The sequence below is a fragment of the Delphinapterus leucas genome, chromosome 20 (assembly GCF_059928025.1).
Source record: "Delphinapterus leucas isolate spDelLeu-1000000601 "Yukka" chromosome 20, BTC_Dleu_Yukka2, whole genome shotgun sequence".
Lineage (NCBI taxonomy): Eukaryota > Metazoa > Chordata > Mammalia > Artiodactyla > Monodontidae > Delphinapterus > Delphinapterus leucas.
Window position 1 is genome coordinate 8,660,913 of NC_143148.1, and position 26,897 is coordinate 8,687,809.

At 58.0% G+C, this 26,897-nt stretch overlaps 1 protein-coding gene across 2 annotated transcripts; it reads left to right on the plus strand.

Moving 5' to 3' along the window:
- The first annotated feature begins 238 nt into the window (after positions 1-238).
- On the plus strand, positions 239-26,398 carry NAPA (NSF attachment protein alpha). Of its 2 annotated transcripts, XM_022585232.3 has the most exons (11): positions 241-463; positions 11,187-11,266; positions 14,262-14,378; positions 19,757-19,803; positions 21,274-21,351; positions 21,546-21,601; positions 21,689-21,773; positions 22,615-22,719; positions 23,904-23,972; positions 24,410-24,460; positions 25,634-26,398. In XM_022585232.3, exons 1-11 carry the CDS (start codon positions 345-347, stop codon positions 25,733-25,735), a joined length of 909 nt encoding a protein of 302 aa, XP_022440940.1. In that variant the 5' UTR covers positions 241-344; the 3' UTR covers positions 25,736-26,398. The 2 variants fall into 2 exon arrangements, with proteins under 2 accessions (XP_089758776.1, XP_022440940.1); XM_089902650.1 differs by lacking the exon at positions 14,262-14,378 and having other exon boundaries at positions 239-463.
- Positions 26,399-26,897: the final 499 nt, after the last annotated feature.

Genomic DNA, 26,897 nt, shown 5'->3' on the forward strand with positions numbered 1-26,897 from the left:
GGTGAGGACTACGATTGGCTTACGCAGAGTCACGTGGTCTGTCCTGGTAGCACCAGGAAGAGAGTAGGGTGCCGTACGCGGACGCATACGCATGCGTTAAAGCATCGGGTCGCCAATTGGAGGCCGTGAGTCACGGGGCGGTGCGCGGCGGCTGGCGGGGGCGTGGCCGACGGGGCGCGCGCCGCGCTACGACGCCGCTGGTTGGCCAGTGCGAATCACGTGGTTCTGGGCCGCATTGAGGCGCGCGCCGGTGCGACGTCAACGCAGAGCAGTAAGCTCTCCTGACCTGTGTACCGCCGCCCGGCCGCAGCTGAGTCCTCCGAGGGCCCGGGTCGGGCGGTTTGATGAGTACCTTTGCGGCCGCCATGGACAACTCCGGGAAGGAAGCGGAGGCGATGGCGCTGCTGGCCGAGGCGGAGCGCAAAGTGAAGAACTCACAGTCCTTCTTCTCGGGCCTCTTTGGGTAAGAACCGCGCCGAGGGGTCCGGCCGGGACCTAGACTGAGAGGACAGAGGAGTCATAGACTGGGGCGGCGATAGAGACGAAGGGCTCGAACCTAGAGGACGGGGTGGGGGCGGCTTGCGGAGTTACGTGACATGGTCTAAGGCAGCAGAGGTGACACCGGCCGAGGGCCGGGGTGCCCGGGTTGTGGCATTGGCAGAATAGTTTGAGGAGAGTCTGTCCCAGATGGTAGAAGGGCCCTGGGCTAAGGACACCCAGGCCGAGGGGACACCATCTGGAGGCAGGAAGGGGACCCAGGTTGAAGATGGGCCAAGGGGCTGGTGGAGAACCTGGGCCGAGGGAGTATGGTCTCAGGTCTTGAAGGGTACCTGGCCTGCCGGGACTGAGGGAACCTGGGAGGGCAACCAGGTCAAGAAGCCTTTTGGAGCTCTAGGAGAACCTATTTGAAGGATCCCAGACGGGCGTCTTGGATCCCTGGGACTGAGGACCCCTGCCCGAGGGCTTCACCTTTCCAAGGCCTGGGGCGGTGGATTTGTGTGAACTCAGGCTCAGGGCTCAGGGCTAAGGTGATCCTGGGATGATGAGCCCAAGTCTGAGATGTGTGAGGTGTCTGGGATGGGTATGGCCTTGGTCACGGCTGAGTGTAAGGGGACCTGACACCCTGAGATCTGAGCAGAGGAACCCCTGGGGTGATGGAGTTACGGCTTCTGAAGAAGCCTGGACTGGGAGGCTGGAGACTAAGGTGGGGTGAGGCTTGATTTAGGAACTGGAGGGTTAAAAGGGAGAGATGAGGGAGATGAGAAAACCAAAAGGGGCCGAAGGCCTGCTGTGTGATCCTTGAGTAAGGATTGGGTGGGCATTGTGAGTAGGATGGGAGTGGCGTGCCCAGGATACCGCTGAAGGGGTCTGGGAGACAGAGCCAACACCTGCAGTGCGGAAGACATTTCACATAAAGTTCACGTTGGCTCGTAAAAGTTGTTTGGCTGGCCATCCTTTGAGGAATTTTAGCGGCTTAGGAGTGTCAAAAGCCCTGGTTTGAAGTGGTATCTGCCATTTCCTGACCTTGGGTAAGCTGTTTAATTTCCCTGTTACAGGGGAGCTTAGTGAAATCTATCTCAGGTTTGTTACTAGTATAGAATAAGAATGCAAGTAAAGTGCTTAGAATTGAGCCTGGGATGTGGTTATCACTCTGAGAGTGCTAGCTACCATTAGTGTTACTTCCAGGAAGGAAACAGGTGTGGAGCCTGTACGGGGCTGGTGGGGATCAAGGTAGGGGTCTGATGGGAGAAGTGGGGATCGGGGGGTCAGAGCAGGGAGAAACGGTGTAATGAGAGAGGAGATGAAAGAGGTTGGGAACGAGACTCCGGGCCATGGAGACTTAATAGGGTGAGGGGAGGGGGCTTGAGGCCCCGGGTGGAGGGAGAAGAAGGCCGCGGAGGACTGAGGAGGGTTGTGTTGCTCATCGGCCTGGGAGGAGAGCTGCAGTAGGCCGGGTGAGTTTGTAGTGAGTTAGGAGGAACTGTGAGGAGGGGGCCTCATGGAGCCTGGCAGCAGAGACAGGCAGAGGTTGGGGAGGGCTGTGAGGCTGGGAGAGTCATCCAGAAGGCTGGGGAAGGGGCTTGCGGGGAGGACCAGGGATTGGGAGAGATGGTGTTAGGAGGTTGGTAAGAAATGAAGTGGGGGAGGGTTCTTTCCAGGAAAGGAGATGGGAGCCGCTTGTTGTTATTTGAGGGTGGATTATGTTTACTGAAAGAACTTGAGTAACCTGGCTGAGAATTGCCTGGTGTGGAGAAACATCCGGGGCTGATGGCCTGTATTGATTAGGTGAGAAATGTTTTATTTTGGAGGCTAAGAGTGGGGAGAGGGTATGTGTGTTTCTGCTTCCTTCACAAGGGGAGAAATTCAAGTGCAGTGTTCTGGGGTGGGGCTAAGAGCTCAGCTTTCGGTAATGGTTTTCCTGGGTGGCTTTTGGTGTCTGGTCCCTTTGGACTGGGGGTTAGTGTGCTGTTGGGCCTTGCTTGGAGGGAGCAGCTGAGTGAGACCCTGAAACACCTGCCACCTGGTTGGGAAGGCACGATGAACGCTTGCTAAAACACTAGTAAAGCAAAATTGTCAAATGTGACTAAGGGCTAGATTCTGTCGTTTGTGGGAGGTTGCTGACCTGAGAGGAAGCTGCATGAGCTGAAGGAAGGTTCTGGTGAGGTGTGAGCTGGGCCCCAAGGAACCCTAGGTCATGCTAAGGGAGTGGGGGCTGGGGAAGGTGTTCTAGGCAGAGGGAATTGTGTGAACAGAGGTCTAGTGTGAAGGGAGGTTCTGCCCGAAATGATGGGGAACCAAAATCTAAAGGGAACAGGGATGGCTCCCCAGAGGAGAGACCTCCATCTGGGAGGATGAACAGGAGTTCCAGGGGTACCCTCTGGCGGGGGAGCACTGCTTCAGGCAGAGGATACAGTTTGAGCAAGGCCCAGATGAAGGTTTAATGCAGGGGCTTCCGTGTTAGCCCATAAAGGTAGAATGGGCAGAAGGGGGTGAGACTGAACAAGAACCAGGCCCAGTCCTGGAGGGTCTTCTGACAAAGGGCTTGGATTTGAGGAGGTGTTGGAGAGTATTGAGGATTTTAATGGGGGCCTGTCTTAGCCTGTTCAGGCTGCTGTAACAAAATAGCATAGGCTCGGTGGCTGATAACCAACAGAAATTTATTTCTCACGGTTCTGGAGGCTGAGAAGTTCAAGATTATGGTGCTGACAGATTTGGTGTCTGATGAAGACCTGCTTCCTCATAGGCAGCTATTGTTTCACTGTGTTCTCACGTTGTGGAAAGGGCGGTGGAAAGGGTGAACTAGTTCTCTGGGGTCTCTTTAATAAGGGCACTAAGCCCAATCATGAGGGGTCCACCCTCATGACCTAATCTCCTCACAAAGGCCCCATCTCCTCATACCATCACCTTGGAGGTTCAGGTTTCAACACATGAATTTTGGTGGGGGACCCAAGCATTCAGTCCATAGTAGGGCCAGTGCTGGAGGGTTCGCATGTGCCTTGTAGAAAGGACTGCAGCAGCTGGTGTTGGGGAGAGCGAAGACAGCGACAGTAATAATAGCTGGTAACGTTTATTAAGTGCTCACTCTGAGTCTGAGTCCGGCCTGGGCCAGGCGCTTTACCTGCGTCCTCACATGTAGTCCTCACGACATCCCCGTGGAGGTGGACAAATGGGGGCTTAGAGATACTGGTATATTTGCCCAGTCCTCTGGTGAGTGGGAGATCGCGTTCACACACTGTCCTGTCTGATCCCAAAGCCCTCTTGCTGCCACACGAAGTTTGTCCTTGATGCTCGGGCCCATTTCTGGGCACTCCGTTTAGGGAGGATGTTGGCTAACTAGGCGTCTTAGGGAGCTTTCCTTCCTCTGATTCCCCCATCTTCCCCACTCACGTGGCAGTTTTCTCCAAACATCTGAAAGAAAGAGCAGGTGTATTCATCCCAGACCCTTCAGCTCCAAGAGCGGTTGCCATGGTGCAAGGCTAGCGCACAGGACAGGGATGCAGACGGAGACCGAGACCCGCCTGACCGGAGCCTGTCTGCCGGAGGGGCCGGCCCGAGAGGACTTGCCTCATGGGCGGGAACCACTCCTGACACCTTCCCTCTGGAGCCGGGGTTGCTGGGGTTCAGCGTTTCACAACCCGCTGTGGCTTCCGAGGACTGGAGCGGGGAGTGTTGGGGCTCAGCTTGTCCCTCTTGCTCCTCCTTCCCCTTTCAGGAACCTCAGCGATGACAGCAGCCCAAACTGAGAGGTCTCTGCTCATGTCAAAAGGGCCAAGGAGGGTTGCTCCCGCCTGGGATCGGGGGCAGCCCCGTCACCTTGGCTGTTAAGGCCTTCTTTGCTCTTCGTTGTTTCTGGGCTGCCAGACACTAGGGGGCTTTGGTGCACCAGCAGCCTGGGAGGGAGGCTGTACCAGCCGGCTCACAGATCCAAGCTGCTTCTGTACCTTCCCTCCCCTCCTCAGCTCCCCAGCCAGGGCTCAGGAGATGGGAGAGCAGCCCAGACTTCTGCTCTGGAAGCAGAAAGGTGGCGATTTCCCAAAGACGATGCAGTTGTGGAAAAGGAGAGGGGAGATGCAAGATGCGCTTTTTCTTCCTTCCTGCTGCCTGTCTCCCGAGGGATCCAGACTTCTTGCTGTACCCCTTCGGGATTGCGCAGATTCCAAACAGTGGTTCTGTTCCTGGTGCTTTTTCTCGTCCCTGACATCTCCCCGTGACCCCTTCCCCCAAATCCAAAATAAAAACTTCTTTCCACTCAGATACCAGTGTGTTTAGCTAAGTTTCTTCTTCTTTGAACTGAAGATCATAGTAATACCTACTTCGTAGGATTGTCCTAAGGAGAGAATGAGGTTATGCATGTGAAGCGCTGCGAGCATGGTGCCTGACCCTGGTGAGTGCTTATTAAGTGCTTACTATTAGTATTGGGTATTGTGATTGGAAGTTGAGCCCAAGGCGCTGGAGAACTAGAGATAACGGGGTGCTTTCTGTGCACAAACAGCAGCCTGCAGATCAAATGTTGACACAGTTCCTGCTTGAACCGCTCTTGGGCACCAGCAACCCCTGGGAGCCCGGAGGCTGGCTTTCCTGAGGCAGAGATTGCGGCCAAGGTCCTCCGGGTAGGTGTCCCCCATCCAGGACCCCCCTGGGCCCTTGGCTGAGGAGTGCCGGCTTCCAGACCACCCTCCACCTGCAGAGCACGCAGGACCCCGGGGTGCCGGTGAGCTGGGCACCGAGGTGACTCGCTGTCCCCTGCCAGCTGCCAAGATCCACAACTTCAAACTCAGCCTCTCTTGCCCGGGCTCAGAGTGGAGGCTTTCCTGAGGGGACACAAGGCTTCCAGGGAAGCCGGCTGTCATTTCCCTGCAGTCTGAGGGTTCTGCCTCTCTTGATGAATGGGACCCTGCTGTCTGCTCACACAGAGGTTTCGACACTCCTGTTTGGAGTGGGGCTACTGAGAGGCAAGGGTCTTTCCAAAACATCTTTTAAGAATAGGAACCATTGGGCGCTCTGGCTGGGATGAAGGAATCCTGTTGGGTTGCAGAGGGCATCCGTGTAAGAACCATGGGAAGGCCTGCTGGGCCGTGTGGGAGGCGTGGCCGCTGCCTTTGAGCTCACGGGCAGGAGGGCGATGGCCCGGGAACCAGCCCCATCAGTGTGGTGTTCAGTGGGTGGGGTAGGTGGGAGGCCCCCGGCTCTGTGGAAGCCAGGGGAGGGGCGCCACTTAGCTAATCTGGAGGTAAGGCGATGAAGCCCACACTGCGATGCGAAAGGAGAACATTTCCAGAACCTGCTCTCTCCGCCAGCCTGACGCGAGTGATGCTCTCGTTGGCTGAGCACCTGCTGTGTGGCAGGCGCTCTCCTGGCTGCTGCCTGCGGGGGCAGGGGGTGTTCCTTGTGCCTTCAGCAGGCCTGCCGGCTGTGGTGTCTTATCCCCACTTACAGCTGAGGAAGCAGAGGCTGGGGCACCACGAGCCAGCACCGGAGTCCAGGCCTGCCTGACTGTGGTCCTCGATTTTTCCACCCACCCCAAGCGACTCTAGAATTCCCATTGCCGGGTGGCCGGCAGCCCTTGGGGTGTATTTCTCCTCCTTCATATAATAGCAGCTGTTTGAGCGCCTGCTCCGGGCCTCACTGTGCTGTGTGCCAGGTACTGTGCCTTCTCATCCTCACGAGACGCCTCCCAGGTCAGGCTCATTGTCTCTGTGTTACAGATAAAGAAACCAAGGCTCAGGGATCACTAGCCCAAGGCCACACAGCTAGCAAAGTGCCCAAGGCTGACCTCAGCCCAGGTCTCTCGGCCCCCAAGTGCATTCTCTCTCTCCCCATTGCCCGTCCAGGCATTTCAGAGCTGGGCAGTTAGTGTGTAATACTGGATTCTTCCGTCGTTCCTGGGGCCCTACGGGAGCTCGATGCACCGCAGAGCCAGAGGGGCAGCAAGGGGCTTAGCGCTCGTGGGCGATGTAGGAGGAGAGGCCGAGAGATGCCCAGAGACCCCGCGGCTCTGGCTCTGCCAGCCCCGGTGCAGTCGGCAGAGGGGCGAGGCTGGGGGGGCCGCTGCTCCCAGTGCCAGGGGCCTCTCTGTTTTCTGATGTACCTTCAGCCTGCCACTCTGTGAGGTGGGCTAGGGCTCAGCGGGGGGCTGGCTTAATGACTCCCTCGGGGCCTCGAGGCTGCTCAGGCTGGATCCAGCTGAGAGCAGCATTTACTCCTCAGGTGAGGGAAACCTGAGCAGCGCTGGCTGTTTAATTGACAGGAGAGGCTGGAGCAGGCAGGGAGCTTGTGCGCCCCCTCCTTTTCCAGAAGACTCTCTCGGACACAGGGAAGGAAGCTTCCTGGATCACAGGGTGAGCAAGAGGCAGGGCAGGTTCCCCGGCCCTGCCGCTTCCCGGCAGCATCGGCTTGGGCCAGCCCCTTCACCACTGTGAGCCCCAGCTTCCTCCTCTGTAAGCCAGGGTCATACCTAGAGGGTGACTGTGAGGTTCTCTGTGCTGCTTCAGGTGGCACCTGGCAGGCCACTGTAATGAGTCGTGAGGATGCACAGCAAAGGAGAGGAGGTCGGGGCCGGACCGGCCCTTGGGTCCATTCTTCCCGGGGACCTTCAGTCCGAGGAGGGGGCTGAGGGCAGGTGTCTATGGCGCCGCAGAAGGACAGGGGTTTAGGGAGTGTCGGGGACCTAACATGGGAGTTACTCCACCTGCCTTGCCTTCTGAGGCCCTCAGGAGACTGCAGGTTGGGTGGGTGGCTTGTTTCTGGGAGCCGGGAAGTGCCCAGGGGATGGAGAAAGGAAGGAGGGAGGCTGAGACTCTGCCCTGCGGACCCCCTGGCCCGGGTCCCACCGGGCTATCTGTGCATGCCTGGCACCGCACCCTTCCCTCCATATGGCAGCCGCTGGAGGATGGTGGCTGTGCCTGGGAGACCTGAGACTGCTTCCTCCGCCTTGCGGAGGGGAGAAAGCAAAGCTGAGTGGGGTAATTATAGACAGCCCTGCACCAGCCTGGCCCAAACCAGTTCCCTCTGTTCCCAGTGTGGCTCGGAGCTGTGTGATGGGAAGGACGGAGCAGAGGCAGCTTGGGGGGATCGGTGGGGGGAGGGACAGTCAGCTGTCACAGGCGCTGCCACCTGGGCTCTTCAGAAGATGCAGGGCCAGCTAGCCCCTCTGGCCCTTGTGCAGGGGTCCGAGGGAGGCCTGGTTTCTTTCCCTCAGCGAGTTTGTGGGTTTTGTTGGGGAGGCCACTCTTAGATAAGTGACCTGAAGTGACCTGACCAAGGAGAGAAATCCTGTAGTAAACAATGCAGGTTTATCACATGCAGAGACAGCTTGGAAAAGCAGAGTAGCTGGGCTCTTCTTCCTTCTGCCCATTCTTTCCTTGCAGAACGCTCCTTATTATAGGGCCTAAACCCTTGTCCTTGCTTCCAGCATGGGGTCCCCCGTCCACCTCTCCAGCCTCAATGCCTGCCACTCCCTGGACCATAGCCATCCTGGTCCCCTTCTCTTCCTTGAACTGGCCAAGTTTGTTTCTGTCTCAGGGCCTTTGCACGTGCTGTGACTGCTGCCTAGAATGTGCTTCCCGCTTCACATGGATGGCTCCTTCGTCATCTCTGGGGACTAAGCTTAAATCTCACATAGTCACAGCAGCTTGCCCTGACCTGCCCATTCAGAGAAGCCCCTCGTCCCCCGGTCCCTCTGCAGTTGTCTTGCTGATGTCCTGTTCACTGAGGGTCAGGCCCTTCTCCTTTGTTTGCTACTGTTACCTGCAGTGCCTGGCACATAATAAATGCTCCGATATTTGCTCCCCAGTTGAATAAATGGCTATGTGAATGGTTTCTCCTTCAGGATTTGCCAGGGACCCGAGCCATATTACTTTCCCCTTTGATGACTCCACTTCCATCTCTAAAGCAAGAGGCTGGAGCTCCAGAGATTCTCCTGTCATCACCTGGTCATGGGAGTGGCCAGGACCCAAGCTTTGAGGGGAAGGAGAAGGCAGGCCTGGAGGCCTGAACAGATGTTAATCCCTCTGGCTTTTCCACCCGCAGTTAGAATCAGTGAGCCAGCACGGGGTTGGCCCAGCTTAGTCTGGGATCATAGAATTTCAGCCCAGCAGCTGACAGGCCTTGTGTTCTGAGTCTGCCCCGTCCCACTGAGCTGCGACAAGCCAGCTGAGGCTGACTCTGCTCATTGTTATCACCGGGCTTTGGGCCTCTCCGTGGTGGGATGGGCCATTTCTGCTCCTCCGGGAACCTGAGCTTTTTCAGAGAATGTCTGGGTCTGGAGAGGATTTAATTGCACCCACAAGGAAGGGAAGGATGCGCTAGGGGATCCATGGGGTGGGCAGATCTGTGGTTCGGCCTGTGAGTGCACCTGACTCCTTTCAGAGAACCTTCCAGAGAAGATCCCCCAGGGGGTTTTGTAGCCTGGCCCCCAGGGACCCTTCTGAAATCTCTTCTGCCCAAAACTTGTGAAAGTTCCTCACCTCTCCAGGGCCAGGAGTGGGTTCACTCCAAACAGGGGCCCCAGGCCCAAGGCGTCTCGTGCAGCTGTGGTGGGAAGATGGGGGAACCCAGCAGGGTGGAGTATGGGAGGTGTGTGTCACCACATCCCTCAGGGCTGCTTTCTGGGGACAGCAGAGGGTGGGTGCAGTGTCAGCACAGCCCCAGAAGGCAGAGGGGAGACTTTTCATCTAAAGCAGCTTACCTGGTGCGATTTGGATTCAGGAAGCCAGGATTCCAGTCCCAGCCACCCTGCCAGCCCGCCCTGGGGGTATTGCCTTCCGATGTTACCTGACATGGGACAAGTCACTGGTGGCTGCTTCCCAAGAGGTCAGTCTAGGTCAGCTTTTTCCCTCCCAGACTCGCCTGATCATCTGAATCATCTGAGGCCATTGTTACCAATCTTGATCGCAGGCCCCACCCAGACCTGCTGAGTGAGATCTCCAGGGAGGGTGGCTCCGGGGCTCTGGTTTGATTATTATAACAAACATCTGATGTGCATCCAAAGCGTGGGCACGCTGGCCCTACCTCACCAGCAGTGCAGAGGGCAGGGGTGCTCCCCATACTGCGTCCAGAATTATGTCGGAGGCCCTCACCCTCTGTGGCTGGTGTCGGCAAGGTTCCAGGGCCAGTTGACACAGGGCTGAGGGCTAGGACAGTGAAGATGATTTATTTGTGTGGCTTTATTTTTTTGTGTGGGGGTGGGGTGGCCGGTGGGCAGCCTCACAGCTTGCGGGATCTTAGTTCCCCAACCTGGGTTGAACCTGGGCCCCCGGCAGTGAAAGCGCCGAGCCCTAACCACTGGACCACCAGGGAATTCCCATTATTTTGCCATTTTAAATAATCTTGTGCTGAACATCCTTGTAGCTTCTCTGCTTAGTTTCTTTGTTTTTTCTTTTCTTCTTTTTTTTTTTTTTTAGTTTATTTATATATTTTTATTTTTGGCTGCGTTGGGTCTTCGTTGCTGCGCGTGGGCTTCTTTGTTGCAGAGCACAGGCTCTAGGTGTGCAGGCTCAGTAGTTGTGGCGCACGGGCTTAGTTGCTCCGCGGCATGTGGGATCTTCCCGGACCAGGGCTCGAACCTGTGTCCCCTGCATTGGCAGGCGGATTCTTAACCACTGCGCCACCAGGGAAGTCCCTCTGCTTAGTTTCTTAGGATAAATTGCTAGGAATGTAATTCATTGCTGGATCACAGAACCCAACGTAAATGCTAATATTTAAAATATATACATATTTTTTTTCTCGAATAGGAAATATGCAGACGATTTTAAAATCCAGACAGTCCTAACGAGGGATATGAGTCTGTCTCCCGCACCTGGCACCCAGTCCTACAGACCCCACCTTAGAGAAAAATACTCTTAACTATTTTTTGTGTGGTATTTTTCCAGAAATCTTCTATGTTTACATGTATGTTTCTGTTCTCACCCTCTTTTTCTGTTTTGTTTTAACACAAATGGGAACTTTTGGTGTACATATTTAAAAACAGTATTTTTTCATATGTCTGTATCATTATATATCTGCCTAGTCGTCAATTGGCAGCAACACGCTTTTAGGGTTGAGACGTCTTCATTGGACAGCTGCAGTGTGCAAGGGACAGGGTTAGGGCATTGAGGAAAGGACAAGGTGTCCAAGGATGGACTCTTCCCCCGGAATGCTTTGCAGTCTCGTGGGGAAAAGGGATTTGCAGAGAGCCTGGGATCCAGTGGTCAGCACCGAGCATCTGAGCAGGAAGTGGAGGAGCCTGTCAGAGGCAGGGCTCCTGGGGGTGGTTGGGAAGGGCCCCCACACACACAATGAGGGTCCAGCCCAGACCTGCCCAACGAGGGCCTAGCCAGCCTTTGCGTGGGGGCTGGGGGCCACCAGCTCCATCTCCCTTGAGCCCGGGCAGAGGCCTGAGCTGTAGCTGGACTTGGGAAGCTGGCTTCACGGGGACATGCTGGGGCTGGGGCCACCATCCAGCGGGCGATGTAAGGACACATCTCCACTGTCGCTGGGGCAGAAGGCTTGCTTTTTCCTTTTTTGGGGGGGCCTCACTGGGCAGCATGTGGGATCTTAGTTCCCTGACCAGGGATCGAACCAGTGCCCCCTGTATTGGAAGCTCAGTCTTAGTGAACCGCCAGACCCCCAGGGAAGTCCTGGCTTGCTTTCTCTTTAATACCAGATTAGATCTTTCTCTTACCTGTTTTTCCTTTCCCTTTTCCCAGAGGCTCATCCAAAATAGAGGAAGCATGTGAAATCTACGCCAGAGCAGCAAACATGTTCAAGATGGCCAAAAACTGGAGTGGTATGTGATCCCTGCTAGAGCGCCTCCATGGCTCTTTCTCCTCGTTCCCCTCAGCTTCCAGTCCCAGAGGCCTGGCTGAGGCCTCAGCCTTGCAGCTCCCCCACCAACGCCATCTCCAGCTTTACAAACCCGCTGGCCTGCCATCTGGTCATTCCGAGCCCACTGGGTTATTTTACAACTTGGGTCACAGGGCCTTGGAATGAGAACTTAGAGGATAAGGATAAATAGATTATTGAATTCAGATAGACCCATGTAGACTATGAGCTCTTTGAGGGGTTTCTCCTTAAATTCAGAATTTCAGGTTTCCAACAAGGACCTACTATATAGCACAGGGAACTGCATTCAATATCTTGTAATAACCTATAATGGAAAAGAATCGGAAAAAAGAATAGATATATGTGTAAAATTGAATCACTGTGCTGCACACCTGAAACTAACACAATATTGTAAATCACCTATACTTCTACTAAAAAAAAAGAAAGAAAGAATCTCAGGTTTCCGTGGAAGCAGTTCCCTAATACTTCCATCAGAGTCTGAATTCTGGGCTGGGGATCATTGAGGTGGTTCCAATAATAACATTAATCATGGCTGCATTTATTGAGCACTCTCCTAAGCACCAAGCTTGCATTATTTAACTGAATCATCACAGCAACACCATGAGCGTCAGTACCATTAACATCCCCATTTCACAGATTTGGAAACTGAGGCTTGGCCCAGCCCTTTGCCCAACACGCCACGACTAGTGAGTGACTGAAGCAGAATTCAGAAACCAGAACTCTGACTCTGGAGCTGGAGGGCTTAACCTGCCCCATGTGGCTTCCTGACCTTTGGAGCCAGAGTGACTTGGATCTGTGTCACAGCTCAGGCTGGCCACGTGACCCCAGGGAGGTTACCTGGCCTCTCCAAAACTGTTTCCTCCTTAGCACGGCAACAGGGAAAGGAACGGTCCTGACCCTGCGGGGCTGTCATGTGGGTTCATTGAGATCAGTCGTCCCCACGCAGAGCAGTCAGCCCAGCACGGTGGCAGCTGCGAGCTCCATTTCCCACTCCTATTAGCAGCACCCCTCCCTCTAGAGTGGGAGGGGAAGCCCTTAGAGGACTCCAGTCAACAGACTGGCAGACTTCAGGAGCACTTACAAGGTCCCCAGCCATCTGTGTGCTCTCACTCCAGTTGGGGCAAGACCCACACACACAGACAGTATCATAGTATACTGGAAGGGCCTCTTCCCGGAAGAGGGCATCCCAGGTCACGTGCCTCCTGAGACTCTCACAGGCTGTGTTGGTGGGCGGAGTGGCCCTTCTGACTTGGCCAGGAGGGGGATGGTCAGACCCTGGCAAGGCTGGAGCTTGGGCGGCGTCCACCAAGGAGAGGTGGGTGGGCAGGGAGGGGCTCTTTTTTTAATCTTTTGGCTGCTCGGTGCGGTATGCGGGATCTCAGTTCCCAGACCAGGGATTGAACCTGTGCCTCCTGCAGTGGAAGCTCAGAGTCTTAACCACTGGACCGCCAGGAAAGTCCAAGGAGGAGCTCCTGGAGGTCCAAGGGGCCAAAGATCTGTTTGGGAGCTACCTGCAGGCCTGGAAGAGAGGTTCAAAAAGCCAGCGCTCAAGCCCTTTGGGGGCTGACTTCATAACATGGCTTCAGACATCAGCAAGATTGGATCAAGAATATCAAGCAAAGACAGTGTTGAAACCCAGGGAGGAACTTTCCGACTACAAAGGAAACGAAACCTGGGATGGGGCTGTGAAGGCGGGGTGTGGAGGCACAGGGCAGAATGGACTGTCGTTTTCTGAGAATATTTTTGGTGTCCTGAAAATTAGAAGAGCTTTTTCCTAAGCTTTCATAGCATGTATTATGCCTAGAGCCAGATCCTATGTGTATTTTTATATGCTCCTAAGGTAACAGTACCATTAGAGAAAGAATATTTCTTTTTCACTCGCATAGATGGTGCTTCTCTCCTAAAATTTGTCACCTCCCTCCTTCCCCCAAATGTTCAAACAAAAGTCTTAGGCCTTTTTTTTATTTTTAACTTTTCCCCCAATGATACTACTTCTCTGGAAATTCTGCACTCAAGTTTGGAGCCCTTAAAAACAAGAAAGAAATCATGCATAGTGAAAACCTGGGTGGCTTTGTCTAGCCTCCTGCTCTATAGGTACAGGATGGGGGCCAGGCCCTCTTGTCCTCTTCCAGCTCAGGAATTCTGTGATTCGGACTCAGCTGGAGGAGGACGAAGGGCAGGGGCCTCAGGACTGAGCTGGCATTGGCCATTGGAGTTCCCAGTTAGCACAGCCCCTACCCCTTGAGGAGGAGGGGTCCCGCTGTCTCCCACAAGTCAGATAGGTTAGGAGCCGGAGACGTGGGAACAGGATGGCTTAGGGCGCCTGAAAGGTGGCAGTTCGCAGCTGAGTACAGGACAGCCTGGGCTTCAGGTGTGGTCTCCGCCTCCCTGCACCCATGGGCATTGGTCCCCATGCTCCCAAGTTCGTGGCATGTCTGTCCTGTTTCCCTTTCTGGACGTGAAGCCCCTGGGGGAGTGGACATTGTGAGGCCTCCTTGCCACTCAACCTGCCGCGACTCTGGACGAGGGACCGGCATGTGGACAGAGGCAGGGGAGCCGGGGAGTTAGATTGAAAGGGCTGGGGGCCGTGCGGGAAGAAGTCAGTCTTGGAAGGGGAGAGGCAGTGGGGGGTCTGGGGTAGCTGTATCCTGATTGCCACTCTCTTCCCCAGCACCCGCGAGCAGCCCCATCCCACCGTTCAGCCGGCACTCTGCCGGGGATGCTGTTTCCAGGCTCCCCTGGGCCGGGGGTGCGGGCAGCAGCTCTGGGGTCAGGAGGCCCAAGGTCTAGGCCTGCACCTCAGCTCACCCCGGCCAGGCTCTTCCTCTCTCGGGGACTCTGTCTGCCCCTGGAGAGCTCGACCACCTCCCCGGGCCCTGTCTGAGCAACCTAAAGCGTGGAGCCCCCCCTAAGACGGGGATCCCCCTTTTCTGTTCCAGCTGCCGGAAATGCCTTCTGCCAGGCAGCCCAGCTGCACCTGCAGCTCCAGAGCAAGCACGACGCGGCCACCTGCTTTGTGGACGCCGGCAACGCGTTCAAGAAAGCCGACCCCCAAGGTGAGGGCCTCTGTGGGCTGCTGGAGCTGGCAGCCCAGAGCGCCAGCTGAGCCCCAACCCAGAGGAGGCCTCAGGTTTCCGACCCAAGATAGTAGGCAATAGGCTGGCCTGGAGGCGCTGGCGCTCTAACTTCAGAATTGGCTCCCTTCCGGCTGGCGTTGGCATCGCGCTCCAAGCCTCCGCCTCCCCTTCTGCTCTGTGCCTGCAGCTGATCGCTCCCCTCCCCTCCTGGAGCCTGGGAGCATTTGGGAGTGGGAGTTACATTTCAGACCCACCGCATGCCAAGGAGAGAGGAAAGTCTGTTCTGTTGTCAGAATTAACATGCGAGAGGGGGTGGGAGGGGGTTCAGAGACCAGCCAGGTAGGAGTTGCTGCCGAAAAAGGAGCGGAAATTATCCTAACCTGGCTTCCCTACCCCCTGGGGGGTGGGGATGGGGTCAGAGAGAACCGATCCCAGAGATGTAGCTGCAGAGAACAAGTTCCTTAAAATGAGAGCGTGCTGGGGACAGAAGCCCAGTTTGGGACTGACTCACTGTGAGGAAACCGTTTTTGTCCCCCGGGCTCATTCTGAAGTAGAAGCGCAACCCAGTGGGTACCAGACTTCTGGATTTCGTGGAGCTGGAATTTTATTTATTTTTTTTGTGGTACGCGGGCCTTTCACTGTTGTGGCCTCTCCCGTTGCGGAGCACAGGCTCCAGACACACAGGCTCAGCGGCCATGGCTCACGGGCCCAGCCGCTCCACGTCATGTGGGATCTTCCCGGACCAGGGCACGAACCCATGTCCCCTGCATCGGCAGGCGGACTCTCAACCACTGTGCCACCAGGGAAGCCCGGAATTTTATTTTATTTTATTTATTTATTTTTTATTTATTTATTTATTTATTTATTTATTTATTTCCCGCTTGCGTCTCCCCGGAATTTTATTTTTTAATCATGGTGCCAGACATCGGTTGCCAACTTTTAATTTTAACAAGCTCTTTTTTTTTTTTTTGCGGTACGCGGGCCTCTCACTGCTGTGGCCTCTTCCGTTGCGGAGCACAGGCTCCGGATGCGCAGGCTCAGCGGCCATGGCTCACGGGCCCAGCCGCTCCGCGGCACGTGGGATCTTCCCGGACCGGGGCACGAACCCGTATCCTCTGCATCGGCAGGTGGACTCTCAACCACTGCACCACCAGGGAAGCCCAACAATCTCATTTTTTTAAATGACCATCTACTATCACTATTCACTCATAAGAGAATGGGAAATATATGAATATTAATTTTTTTAAAAGGAAGGAGATGCATCACCTTGGGATAAAGGCCTATCCTTCCCAAGAGAGGGCAGTTGTCACCAGTGCCCGGGGGTCTCTCCAAGGATCTGTGAGCACTGGTTCACACACCAGCACTGGGGAATTGGTGGTGGATTCGTTATCGCCATCGGGACATCTAGTTCCCAGTGGAGGATTTGACATCTGTGTGGACCAAGTAGCTGTTCTCTGTTCCCAGACTTGACGGGTGGTTCCTGTGTAGCCGGGTGTCTCACACGTGTGAGCTCAGGCTCAGCAAGAACCAAGGGGAGGCCTTGTGACTGGGTGGGCCGTCGTCGCTCTGCACAAAGCTAAGTGCACCTGGCTGGCAGCGCTGGGCCACAGCAGGCCATGTGGTGATGTGATGATGACGCAGGGTGACCTTGGGTTTGTTTTCAGCTCAAATCACCCAGGGAAGTCTGTGCGTCCCCTGCAGAGGGCCCCCACCCCCAGCCTGCCTTCTCTCTGGGAAACTGGTCGACCTGCAGATGCTGCCCTAGCATCTGTGACGTTCAGCTGCTGCTCCAGAGTGACTGGAAGGACTGATGTCTGGGGCGGGAGCTGAGGCCAGGCTTCATGGCATGTGCACAGCGCCACTTGCTCTTCAAACAAGCCCCTGTGCTTCCGGGGGACAGGTCCCACCTGGCACCGTGATGTCGCGTCCTTCCCCAGCTTTTGACCTGAGCCTTTTCAGCTAGCAGCGATGCTCTGCAGGGTGTGTGGGGGGTGCTAGGGCCCGGGTCTGGGGTGTGGCCCGGTGCCTAGCCTCTGGAAGCGTGGAGAGTGGCTGAGGCGTCGGTGGGAAGGCAGCAGTGGTTAGGTGTGGTGACGTGCCCATCTTGGGGCTCAGAGGCCAACTTGGTTTCTCTAGGGATCAGATCAGCAAGCCTGGTTCTCTGCCCTGGATGCTGAGGGTGGGAAGGGGTGGATTTGGTACTGGCGGTGGCTCTCAGGGAACAGGAGGCACTGTGGCACAGGGGAGAGCCTAGTGTGGGCAGAGCCCGGAGCGGTGCCGTCTGGAGCTCCAGCTTCTTGGTGCTGAGCCGGGAGCGGTGTTGGAGCAGCAGCGTCCCCACACCACCGCATCTCGACTGCCCACCCCAGTCAAGGAGGGTGGGGCTCACTGTGGTCTCTGAGGCCCGGGGGAGCCTGCTCCCCTGTGACCTCGGGGAGACACCTAATCTTTTGAGTCTCCACTCCCTGGTCTGGGAAAGCAGAGACCACATGTGAGGTAAAGCACAGACGTGCCCAGCACAGCCCCTTGCGTGGGACAAACATCCAGTAAGGAGCAGCCCTCGGCTCCCATCAGATGGGAGCCTGGGCTGGACACCCCCTGCCTCCACCCCTGGCCGCTTGCCGTGTGAAGCAGAGCCGGAGGGCCCATGTGGATCACTGCCCCGTTTCCCCAGGCAGGTGGCCAGCTCCCTGGGGCCTCGCTGCTTGCCTCACCTGCCTCAGAGGCCTCGCCCTGTGTCAGCACTTCGTACAGGAGTCCTGGAAACGCCCCCCTCCCCACCACCGACAGGCAGCTGAGCCTGTGCCTGGGACTGCCAGGGTGGAAGGAAGCGATTAGGCGCCTGTCACCGCTCTCCCTCTGCGAGTCTGCCCTGAGTGTGGGCCGAGGGTGGCCTGCTGCCTCCTTGGTGGCTGAGGGCAGAGGGGGGAGGTGATGACCACAGCTGTCATTGGTTCTCAGCCACTGCCGGCTGCTATGGGTAGACTCAGGCCAGGGAGGCCTCTTACCCTGCCCGCCTGATAGCTGGGCCCAGGGGTGCATGTGTGCGCACACGTGCACCCAGGGCAGGGCAGTGGCCAGACCCCCACTTGCCCTCCCCCATGTGCTCCCCCAACCTCACTGCCAGCCTCACTGGGTACCTGCTGTGTACCAGACACGTGGCGTCTTCCTTCTACCCATTCCACTTCTTCGTGGGGTTCTGCGATTTGCCCCCTTGTACTGAGGAGACCTGTCTCCCTAAGCCAGCACCTTCCCCTCTCTGGGCCTCAGCCCTCCCTGCCCACCTTCTGGGGCTGGATCATTCCCAGAGCCCCTTTCTGGCTCCTGGTTTCTGCAGGTGGCTGGTCGGGGGCAGGTGTGCCGGGGTGCGTGGGCTGTTCGCCCCCGGGGTCCTGGTGACCGGAGATAAGCTGGTTTAGCCAGTATGTTAGCAGGTAATCCGCTAGTGCTCTGGCTGGGGTGGCAGCTGGCAGCCTGCTGCTTTCAGAGACAGCTGTCCTGGAGCGAGGGGACTCAACCTTGTGAATCCATGCTGCTGCCTGCGGGTAAGCCTTCTTCCCCTACTGCCACCGCAAGGGCCGTCTTGCTGACGACACTCCAGGCCAGTGCCAGCAGGCCCGGGGCAGCCGCTGCAGGGAAGCCTGTCCTGCCAGGGGAGCTTCCGGCCTCCCACTCCAGGGCTGCTAACCTCACCCGGGCAACCTTTGCCACTCTGCCCGTAGGTGCCCGCTTGTGTGCCCCATCGTTCCAGGAGAGGGAGCCTGTGAGTCGCTTGCAGGGGGGACCTGCTGGGCGCATCCGCCCCCCTGGGTGGAGAATGGAGCAGGGTGGGGTGTGCACAGCTCACGCATTGCAGCCCTACCCCTGGTTCCTTATCCTCCTTACCACTGGGTTGCCAGCTCGTCAGTTACTTCCAGAAATGCTCTATCACAAAATCTGTGTGTGTGTTTTAAAGTAACACTGCTTCAGGCTGTATTTGTTTGTGGTGCTCTCTCCCTTTTCCCCTTCTCTGCCCCTTTTTGCTTTCTTTCCCTCTTCCCTGCTGCCTCAGGCTTCCCCCGTCAGCCTCAGAACCTTGACCCAGTGATGTACGCTCTCTGAATATTTTAGGGGTCCCGAGGGGGCTTTCAGAATTGGACCCGACCTACCAATCCTCCCTCCCCCAGAGTAGTGCTCACAGACACCCCCTTGTGGGCTGTAAATTTGGGGAGGGCGCTTGTGGGCTCCCTGAAGGGCCAGCCACAGGTCTGGGCCTAAGAGCCTCTGTTCACATGTCTCCCTGCGTGACGAGACCATTAGCCCCTTGAGAGCAGACACTGGGCCTGCAGTTTCTTTGCAGCATCTCAGCCCAGTGGGCCCTGCTGACTTTGGAGACCCCAGCGGCAGACCGGGGGCTTACAAATGCTGGACTGTGGGGTGAATTTTCAACCTTGCCCCAGCTCAGAGCCCACCTGCTGTGGTCTGTCCAGGTTCTCTGTCCGTCTCCCTCCATCTCCCCCAACACCCTTTCCTCCTGAGATGCATTAAAACGGTGTTAAAAAAAAATCCACCCGAGAGCTCATCTCTATCTGCTAGAAAATGCCACCCACTCATGCTTCTCTCTATCCTCCAAATAACTTGTCAAAAAAAAAAAAATGCCTTTCCCAAATTTAAAAACTTGCAAAAGGTGGTACAACAAAGGTACCCCAATTCTTCCTCCCAGGTGCCACCCCAGTGTGTGTGTTTTGTCGGTGAAACCTGTGGCTTGAGGAGCCAGCAGGCAGCAGTGCCAGGCGGAGAAGGGTGCAGAGGGCTCTGCTGCAGGCTGGGATGTGGGCAGGATAGTGGAGACCCCAACCGCAGGGGCCTCAGCATCACAGCACCCAGCCGCCTCCTGCCGCAGACGGAGGCCAGGGGATGCAGCTGGTTCAGGGTCCCACCGTGAAAGGGTGGCAGAGCCCAGGTGGGCCCTGGCCATTCCTCCGATGTCAGCCTTTGCTGCCTCTGCCGGCAGCTCATCCTCAAGGGCAGGGCCTTGGCAGGTCTGGCCCAAAACACTCACGGGAGTCTGGCCACCAGCTGGCTATGCCCTGTCCCAGGGGTTGCTGGGAAGGTGGTGGCGTCGTGTTGGCCCGAGGGAGAGGGCAGCTGTATCAGCAGGGCTCCCCTGGAAGCATGTGCCCGGCAAGTCACAGCAGAATAAATTAGCCTGACCAGGTTTCCTGCATCTCGGGGATCCCCTCACCTTCCCTCCCTGCTCAGGTGCGTAGCCCTGGCCTCTCCCAGTGCAGCCCTGCACCTTCCTCCTCTCCTCGGCCTCTGCTGAAATGACTTCACCTTCTCATTTCTCCTCCCTGCCTTCCTTTTTCTCTCCCCAGAGGCCATTAACTGCTTGATGAGAGCAATTGAGATATACACAGACATGGTAAGGGTCACTGCGTGTCCTGTCCACCCCGTTCCAAGTCCTACCATATTGCCCCAGCCTCCCCTCTCCTCCTCCGGCCCTGAGAGCAGGCGGGAGACTGGCAGGGTGAGGGGTGTCACCGGAGCCGGGCTGGGCTGGCTGGGTCCTCACGCAGTTGCTCACCAGCCTGGCTCCTGGTGGCAGCTCCCAGCACGTCACAGGGGCTGGCGGCCCCTCCCCAGGTCCTGCCTCTGGCCCCCCACAGGCCGTCGTTGTCCTCACTCGTAGACGTCACTGCTGTTGGGGTCCTCGCGTATCCGGTGCGTTTCCCTTTACCCAGACACCCGCCGCCAGCGTCCCATTTGATTTGGGGAGGGTAGGCAGGGCCCAGAGTCAGCTCAGCCCCTGCCCTGCCCCAGGGAGCATCCCCATTGACAGATGAGGTCCAGAGAGGCGGCTGCTGGCCTGAGGCCAGGGAGCCAGGACAGTGGACCAAAGCCAGGCCCTGGCTCCTGTCAACTCCACTTTTTGCCCCTTCGCACTCTACCTTTGTCAGACCCCTCCCTTGGGCAGGAGCGTGGGCCCTGCCTCCTGCCGGGTCCAGGGCCGTGCTGTAGTAGTGTCGTTATAGCAGTGGTGGCAGCTGCCATGTATTGAGGCAGATGCTCTGAGCTGGGTGGTTTAGTCTCCCCTACAGCAGCCCCGTGAGGTGGGCACTGTTGTCATCCCGTTTGACAGTCAGGAAAGAGGGTCCCAGACAAGAGACGTGACTCGCTCAGGGCCCCACACCTACCAACAGGAGTCGCTGAGACCCAAAACTAGTCCTGGCTGAGCCCAGGGCCTTGCCCCTTCCTGCTGCCCTCAGCAAGGAGGTAGCCATGGACCAGGCTCGTATGTGAGTGGCGGGCCAGGCATCTGGACCCCCACCGGGTGGAGACAGGTAGGAGGTGCTCAGCCCCTCTGGGAGCTGGAAGGCATCCTTGGGGAAAGCCCTGGGTGCCTGCAGGGGAAGCTGGAGCAGGGGTTGACCTGTGAGAAGGGATGTGTGGCCACACGGGACAGGGAGGCCGGGAGGGAGGCTGTCTCTTAGGCAGCGGGGAGCCTGTACCAGGTGGCTCTGGGTTGGTCCTTCCGCCTCTCTGGACCATCTGTCACATGCCTCCTTGGGCCAGAGCTTCTGGCAAGTCCCTGTGCAAACGTTACCTCGGTGTTGCTCCATCTGCCTGTGTCCCCATGGAGACTGGATGTGGAGGGACATGCCCACTGTCACCCAGTCAGGGCAGCACTGGGACCCAGGCCGCTCATGCTAGAGCCTCCCTTTTAAGCCCCGTGCCCCTCTGTCTCTTGGGACCTTCTTCTGCACACCTCCCCTCCCAGGGGCGGCTGAGGGCTGAGGATCCAGCTTCGGGGACCCGGAGGGGTGTGGTTGAGCTGGGACGGGGCACTCAGGATGCCCGTCGTCCTGAGGGCTCCTTCCCACGTCTCACCCAGGGCCGGTTCACCATCGCGGCCAAGCACCACATCTCCATCGCTGAGATCTACGAGACGGAGCTGGTGGACATCGAGAAGGTCAGTGGCAGGTGGGGCCAGGCCAGTGGCCAGGGAGGGCTGCCTAGGCCAGTCCTCTGAGACCAGGACAGGAGCATGGGGCACCGGCAGAGCCTGGGTAAAGGGCTCCGGTGAGTCCCAGGCCATATTGCGCCCAAAGGTGATGAAGGCTGCATTGGCCCCTCGCCCTCCCCCCACCGCCCGTGTCTCCCCAGGCCATCGCCCACTATGAGCAGTCTGCAGACTACTACAAAGGCGAGGAGTCCAACAGGTACCCCTCCTGCCCGCCCCAGCCCCTCGGTGAGGGCCCCAGACCCTGCTACCACCGACCTCCCTCCCCTCTCTCTGCCCCATTCAGCTCTGCCAACAAGTGTCTGCTGAAGGTGGCTGGTTACGCGGCGCAGCTGGAGCAGTATCAGAAGGCCATTGACATCTACGAACAGGTGGGGGCAGGCGGGGCGGGCATGGCGCCCCATCCTGCCTGCCAGTGCCCCTCGTCCTGTCTCTCATCCTCTCCAGTGCCCTGCCCTCCCCCTGCATTCTGTGCACTTCCCTTGGTCATCCCCACGCCCTCACCCTGTGCTCCGCCTGGCTGAACACTCTCTCCACCCACGACCCCATGCGGTGTCACCACCCTCTTCCTAGACGGGCCCTTCCCACACTCCTCACAGGGCACTTCCCAGGCGGCCCCAGAGTGAGGCCAACTCTGAAGAACCAGAGTCAGGGAGAGAGTGGGAAGAATTGCGAGGCCCGGGGTAGCCAGAGGCAGCTGAGGAGCCTGCTAGAAGGGGCCTGGGAGGGGGTGTCCCCTGGGTATGCAGGCTCCCCTCTGCTGGGCGGGGAGGGCTGGGGCGGGGGGGGCCCGACCGCCCTGGTGGGCTCAGCCTGGCCAGGAGAAAGGCAGGCAGCTGGCCTCGGAGGAGAGCGGGGCGGGCGCCGCCTCTCATGTTCCCGCAGCCTGCCACCCCTCTGCCCACCGATGTGCCAGCCTCCTGTCGGGCCTGACAGCACGGCCGCCTCTCCCTCCACCATCGCGGGCGCCTTGGGAAGCCCACGGACACCTGGCTTCAGCCCTGTGGCCACACCCCCACTCCCCATCATGCCCTGGTCCTCGTTCACTCACAGACCGGTTGCTGACTTCCCCAGGGCTGGTCTCTCTTCTCCCTGCCCTCGGGGTCCTGGGTTAACAGGGCCCCACTGGGGAACAAACCCACTTCCCAGCTGGCCCCCAAGTGCCTGGCAGTGACCCTGGCCCTCTGGCTGCCCGCCTCCTCGTGCCTGCAGGTGGGGACCAATGCCATGGACAGCCCGCTGCTCAAGTACAGCGCCAAGGACTACTTCTTCAAGGCGGCTCTCTGCCACTTCTGCATCGACATGCTCAACGCCAAGGTGAGCCCAGGCCCAGGGGCCCACCCAGAGCTTACCCCACCCCCACACACACGGTGACTGCCCTTGGAGCACAGTGTCTGTCACTAGGCCGAGTCACCTCTTAACCCCTTCGGAGGGTAAGCCCCTCACTCACGTCTGGCCCCTGGCATTCGGCCTTTGAGCAGGAAATGCTTGTTTCTATCCCTGATTTCACTTGCTCAGTCCCTGTAGCCTTTGAGTTTCCAACTCCCGACTTGCTCAGTGCCAGGCTTTTTCTTTTGTGAGAGCACTTTTTGAGTCCTTACCGCACCCCATGAGGTTGATACCATGGTCGCCCCATTTTACAGTTGAAGACACTGAGGCTGAAACCAGAGTCCCTTGTTCAAAGCACATGGCTAGTAAACTGCAGCCCCAGGATTCCAGATCTTTCTGACTCCCAGTGTCATGATTTGAACCAGAGCCTAAATGCCAGACCCGCTTGTTCTCAGGGCTTCTTAGCAAGAGAGGGGTCCGGGTTGGGTGAGGGGTTGGAGAATGGCCAGGGAGAGGAGCTGGGTTCTCCTGGCGTCTGGGATTTCTTGGCGTCTCCAGCTGCCCCATTCTCAGCCACATGGTGTGTCTGAGCCCCACCCTTGTTCCCTTTGCCGGCATCCGGCAGGGCAGGTGAGAGCTTGGGCTTTGGGGTCAGGCCAGTTCAGATCCCCAACACGTCCCCTGTGCCCTGAGCAGGTCACTACCATCTCTGGATCTGTTTCCTACTTTCAAAATAGGGTCACCATCGTTTGACCCTCCCCGGGTCCTCGTGAGGGTTAAACGTGAGAAGTGCCCGGCGTCAGGCCTGACACATAGGACGTGCTGTTACGAGGCAGTACCAGGCAGTTGTTGCCATTGCCCCTACCCTGGGTGGATCGGGTGCAGGAGAGGCACTGAGCACCGGCCTGGGGAACCCTCCTTCCTCCCCCAGGCCCCTGCCGCCCCCCGTCCCCTGCAGCTGTCTCTGCAGCCAGCCTTGCACTGAGCTCAGCTCCGTGAAGCTGCCGCCAAGCACAGAGCCCAGGGTCACTGGAGGCTGGGGGGTGGCGCAGACAGCTGACTCGGGGCCAGAGCGGCCCCCGATCCCCTCGGCTGCCGGGCCAGCTGCTCCGAGGGCCCTTCTTTATTAACTTGTCCCCTTCGACCTCCCCTCCACCCTCGCCGACACTCAGCTCGCTGTCCAGAAGTATGAGGAGCTATTCCCTGCGTTCTCCGACTCCCGGGAGTGCAAGCTGATGAAAGTGAGTGCCGGGGGCTCAGGCCACCGCTTTCCTGCATCTGCGCTTGGAGCAGGGCGTGTGGATGGGAGTCTGGAGGCTTGGCTCTGGTTAGCACGATCACTGAGATTTGTACAGTACTTTTCAAGGGTCTTTTGTTTCCCCCTCGTCTGCCATTTGGGTCACCAGTTTCTGGATGAGACAAGTAAGATTCAGTCAACGATGAAGCTGGGGGCAGAGCTGGGAGGCTGTGGGATCTCACACGCACACGGGCACGCGTGCACACGTGATGTTCTGTGTTAGTGATGCGGAGGGCAGGGCTGGAACACAGCCCCTTCCTTCCTGTCAGCATGGGAGTCCCCCTGACTTTCACTCACCCAGATAGTGTGTGTGTGAATCTCATCCAGGTCAGGCCTCAGGCCAGCCTGGGCCCCTGAGCCCCGCCTGCCATTCTCTTGCAGAAATTGTTAGACGCCCACGAGGAACAGAACGTGGACAGCTACACCGAGGCGGTGAGTGGCTGGCAGGGGTGGCTGCCCTTGTCAGATGTGGTCGCATGAATTTCACACTTTTTTTTTTTTTTTTTTGACATACGCGGGCCTCTCACTGTTGTGGCCTCTCCCGTTGCGGAGCACAGGCTCCAGACGTGCAGACTTAGTGGCCATGGCTCATGGGCCCAGCCGCTCCGCGGCATGTGGGATCTTCCCAGACCGGGGTACGAACCCGTGTCCCCTAGCATCGGCAGGCGGACTCTCAACCACTGCGCCACCAGGGAAGCCCAATTTCACCCGTTTTTATCTCCAGTCCCAGCCCCTGGCCATGAACTCCTTTCTCCAGTCGCTGCAGAATCCTCACAAGTAGCCCCAAGAGGTGCGGGGAGTGTTCTCCCCTTTTTAGAGATGATGGCACTGAGGCCTCTCGGGGCCAGAGCTGGGGTTGGAGCCCATATCTGTCTGCTCCTGAAGGCCAAGGTCTTTGCACCACTCAGAGTCCCCCTGGGTGAGCAGTTAAGGCTGTCTCACATCGGGCACCTCGGGTGGTCCTGGATGTGCAGGGAGGGAGGGAATGAGTCGCATCATTCCCTCTCCCCTCCCCGACAGCAGGAGGGAGGAGGAGCAAAGGGTGCTGGAGAGGCAGCATTGGGAGGGTCCCCCTTTCTGGCAGCTTCCCCGATAGAACCGCCCCATGGAGATGTTTCTCCCTTTCCTTACCCTGTTCTGAGCTTTCTGGAACTCAGTTACATCCAGCTTGGGCCCACATTAGGTCCTCCAGACTGTATCTGTCAAGCATGTCTCTCCCTGGGTGCCCATCACCAATCGTAGGCCTCTGAATGATGACAGAGACGAAACTCATCAGGTCCATCCCGCCGCTTCGTCATGTCTCCAGGCCTCAATTTCCCATCCGTAAAACAAGAAAACTGGACTTTTTTTTTTCAGCCATAAAATCTTTCTTCCCCCCAAGGGAAGTCTCACGCCCAGGCCAGTAAAGACACAGAAGGGAGCCACCCCGGCTTGGGTTGGGGCCCACGCCTCCCCTTGCTCCTCCTCGGGGACTGAGGCTGACAGGGACACGCCTGGAGGCTCTTGGGAACAGAGACCGTGGGCTAGGATTGGTGACAGGGCGGGAGCCGAGGCCAGGCGCGGGGTGGGCCGCCCCTCCTGACACCGGTCCCCCGGCGCACACAGGTGAAGGAGTACGACGCCATCTCCCGGCTGGACCAGTGGCTCACCACCATGCTGCTGCGCATCAAGAAGACGATCCAGGGCGACGAGGAGGACCTGCGCTAGGCCCGCCTGGCCCCCTGGCACCCATCTCCCTGCCCCGTCCGCTCTCCCCCAGCTTGGCCCTCCAGTGAGGATCGCGAAGAGCCCAGAGAGGTGGGGCCCGAGACGTTGGCTGCGAGACCTTCCCTCCTCCCCGCCAAGGAGTCTCGCAAGCCACAGCGCAGGCTCCGCACTGCTTCGGGGGCCCCTGAGGCTAGGCCTGCTGGCCAGACGGTCATACTCTGTTCCCGCCGCATCCCTTGCCCCCTGCCCCTTTATTTAAGCCCCCGGAGGTACCCTTCTCCCCCCCCCCCACACGCAGAATCATTGATGCAGACCTATTTGCTGTGGGTGCTGCCAGGGGTCAGGGTCAGCATCTGGCCCCCCATCTCCCAACCAGCTGAGTCGTGAGGTTGGTGTCTGTCTCTCCACCTTTGTCCCCCAGCCGAGCTCTGAGCCCACGTAGCCACCGTGATTTGCTGTCACTGCTGGGGGTGGGCTCCTCCTCCACCCAGCACGGGAGCCTCCCAGCCTCCTGCAGCCCTCACCTTTCAGGGTAGTCCCAGGCCCTGGAGCTCCGAGGGTCATCCCCATGCCCACCCCTCCATCTCCACCCTGTGCTTCGAGGTGTTGGTGGGAAGCTGCAGCTGCCTGAGGAAGGAAATAAAAGACAACACTTGTGCATGAGTCTCTTCCTCCTCACCTCTGCTCCCTCCTCACCCTTCAGGGCCTGTGTCCCCTCTCCCTGGCCCTCCCACCTTGGGCTCTGGGTGTGCTTCCTGGGAAAGAAGAGGGCAGGCTTAACCAGGAGGATGGGCTGGGTCAAAGCCTAGAGAAGGGAGGCCCAGGGCTGGTGGGTTTGGGAGCCATGGGCTTGGGATCTTTGAGCTCTGGGCTTTCTGGTCCTTGGTTTCCTCAGATGGGATGATGGGTGCCAGTGCCCCTCCCCCAGAGCTGGCGGAAGGATGGATGCATCACTGGTGATAAGAAGGGTTGGAGGAGGCCCACCAAGTCTTCCAGCCTCACACCCCACGTCCATATTTCCCTGCAGGGAGGGCTGAAAGCCCCAGTGGCACTGTTCCATCTGTTGAAGCGGGGGGAGGGAGCGGCTTTGGCGGGCGGAGTACAAGGAGGACCGAGCGGGTATGGTGAGTGGGAGAGGAAACAGCAGGAGCCCTTTGCCCAG

Bases quoted from the DNA above. Each gene is read 5' to 3' on its own strand.
- NAPA (XM_022585232.3), top strand. From the start codon at position 345: ATGAGTACCTTTGCGGCCGCCATGGACAACTCCGGGAAGGAAGCGGAG. The intron at 14,379-19,756 runs GTGAGGGCCTCT...TTCTCTCCCCAG, and splicing joins CAAGAAAGCCGACCCCCAAG to AGGCCATTAACTGCTTGATG. The intron at 21,774-22,614 runs GTGGGGGCAGGC...TCGTGCCTGCAG, and splicing joins CCATTGACATCTACGAACAG to GTGGGGACCAATGCCATGGA.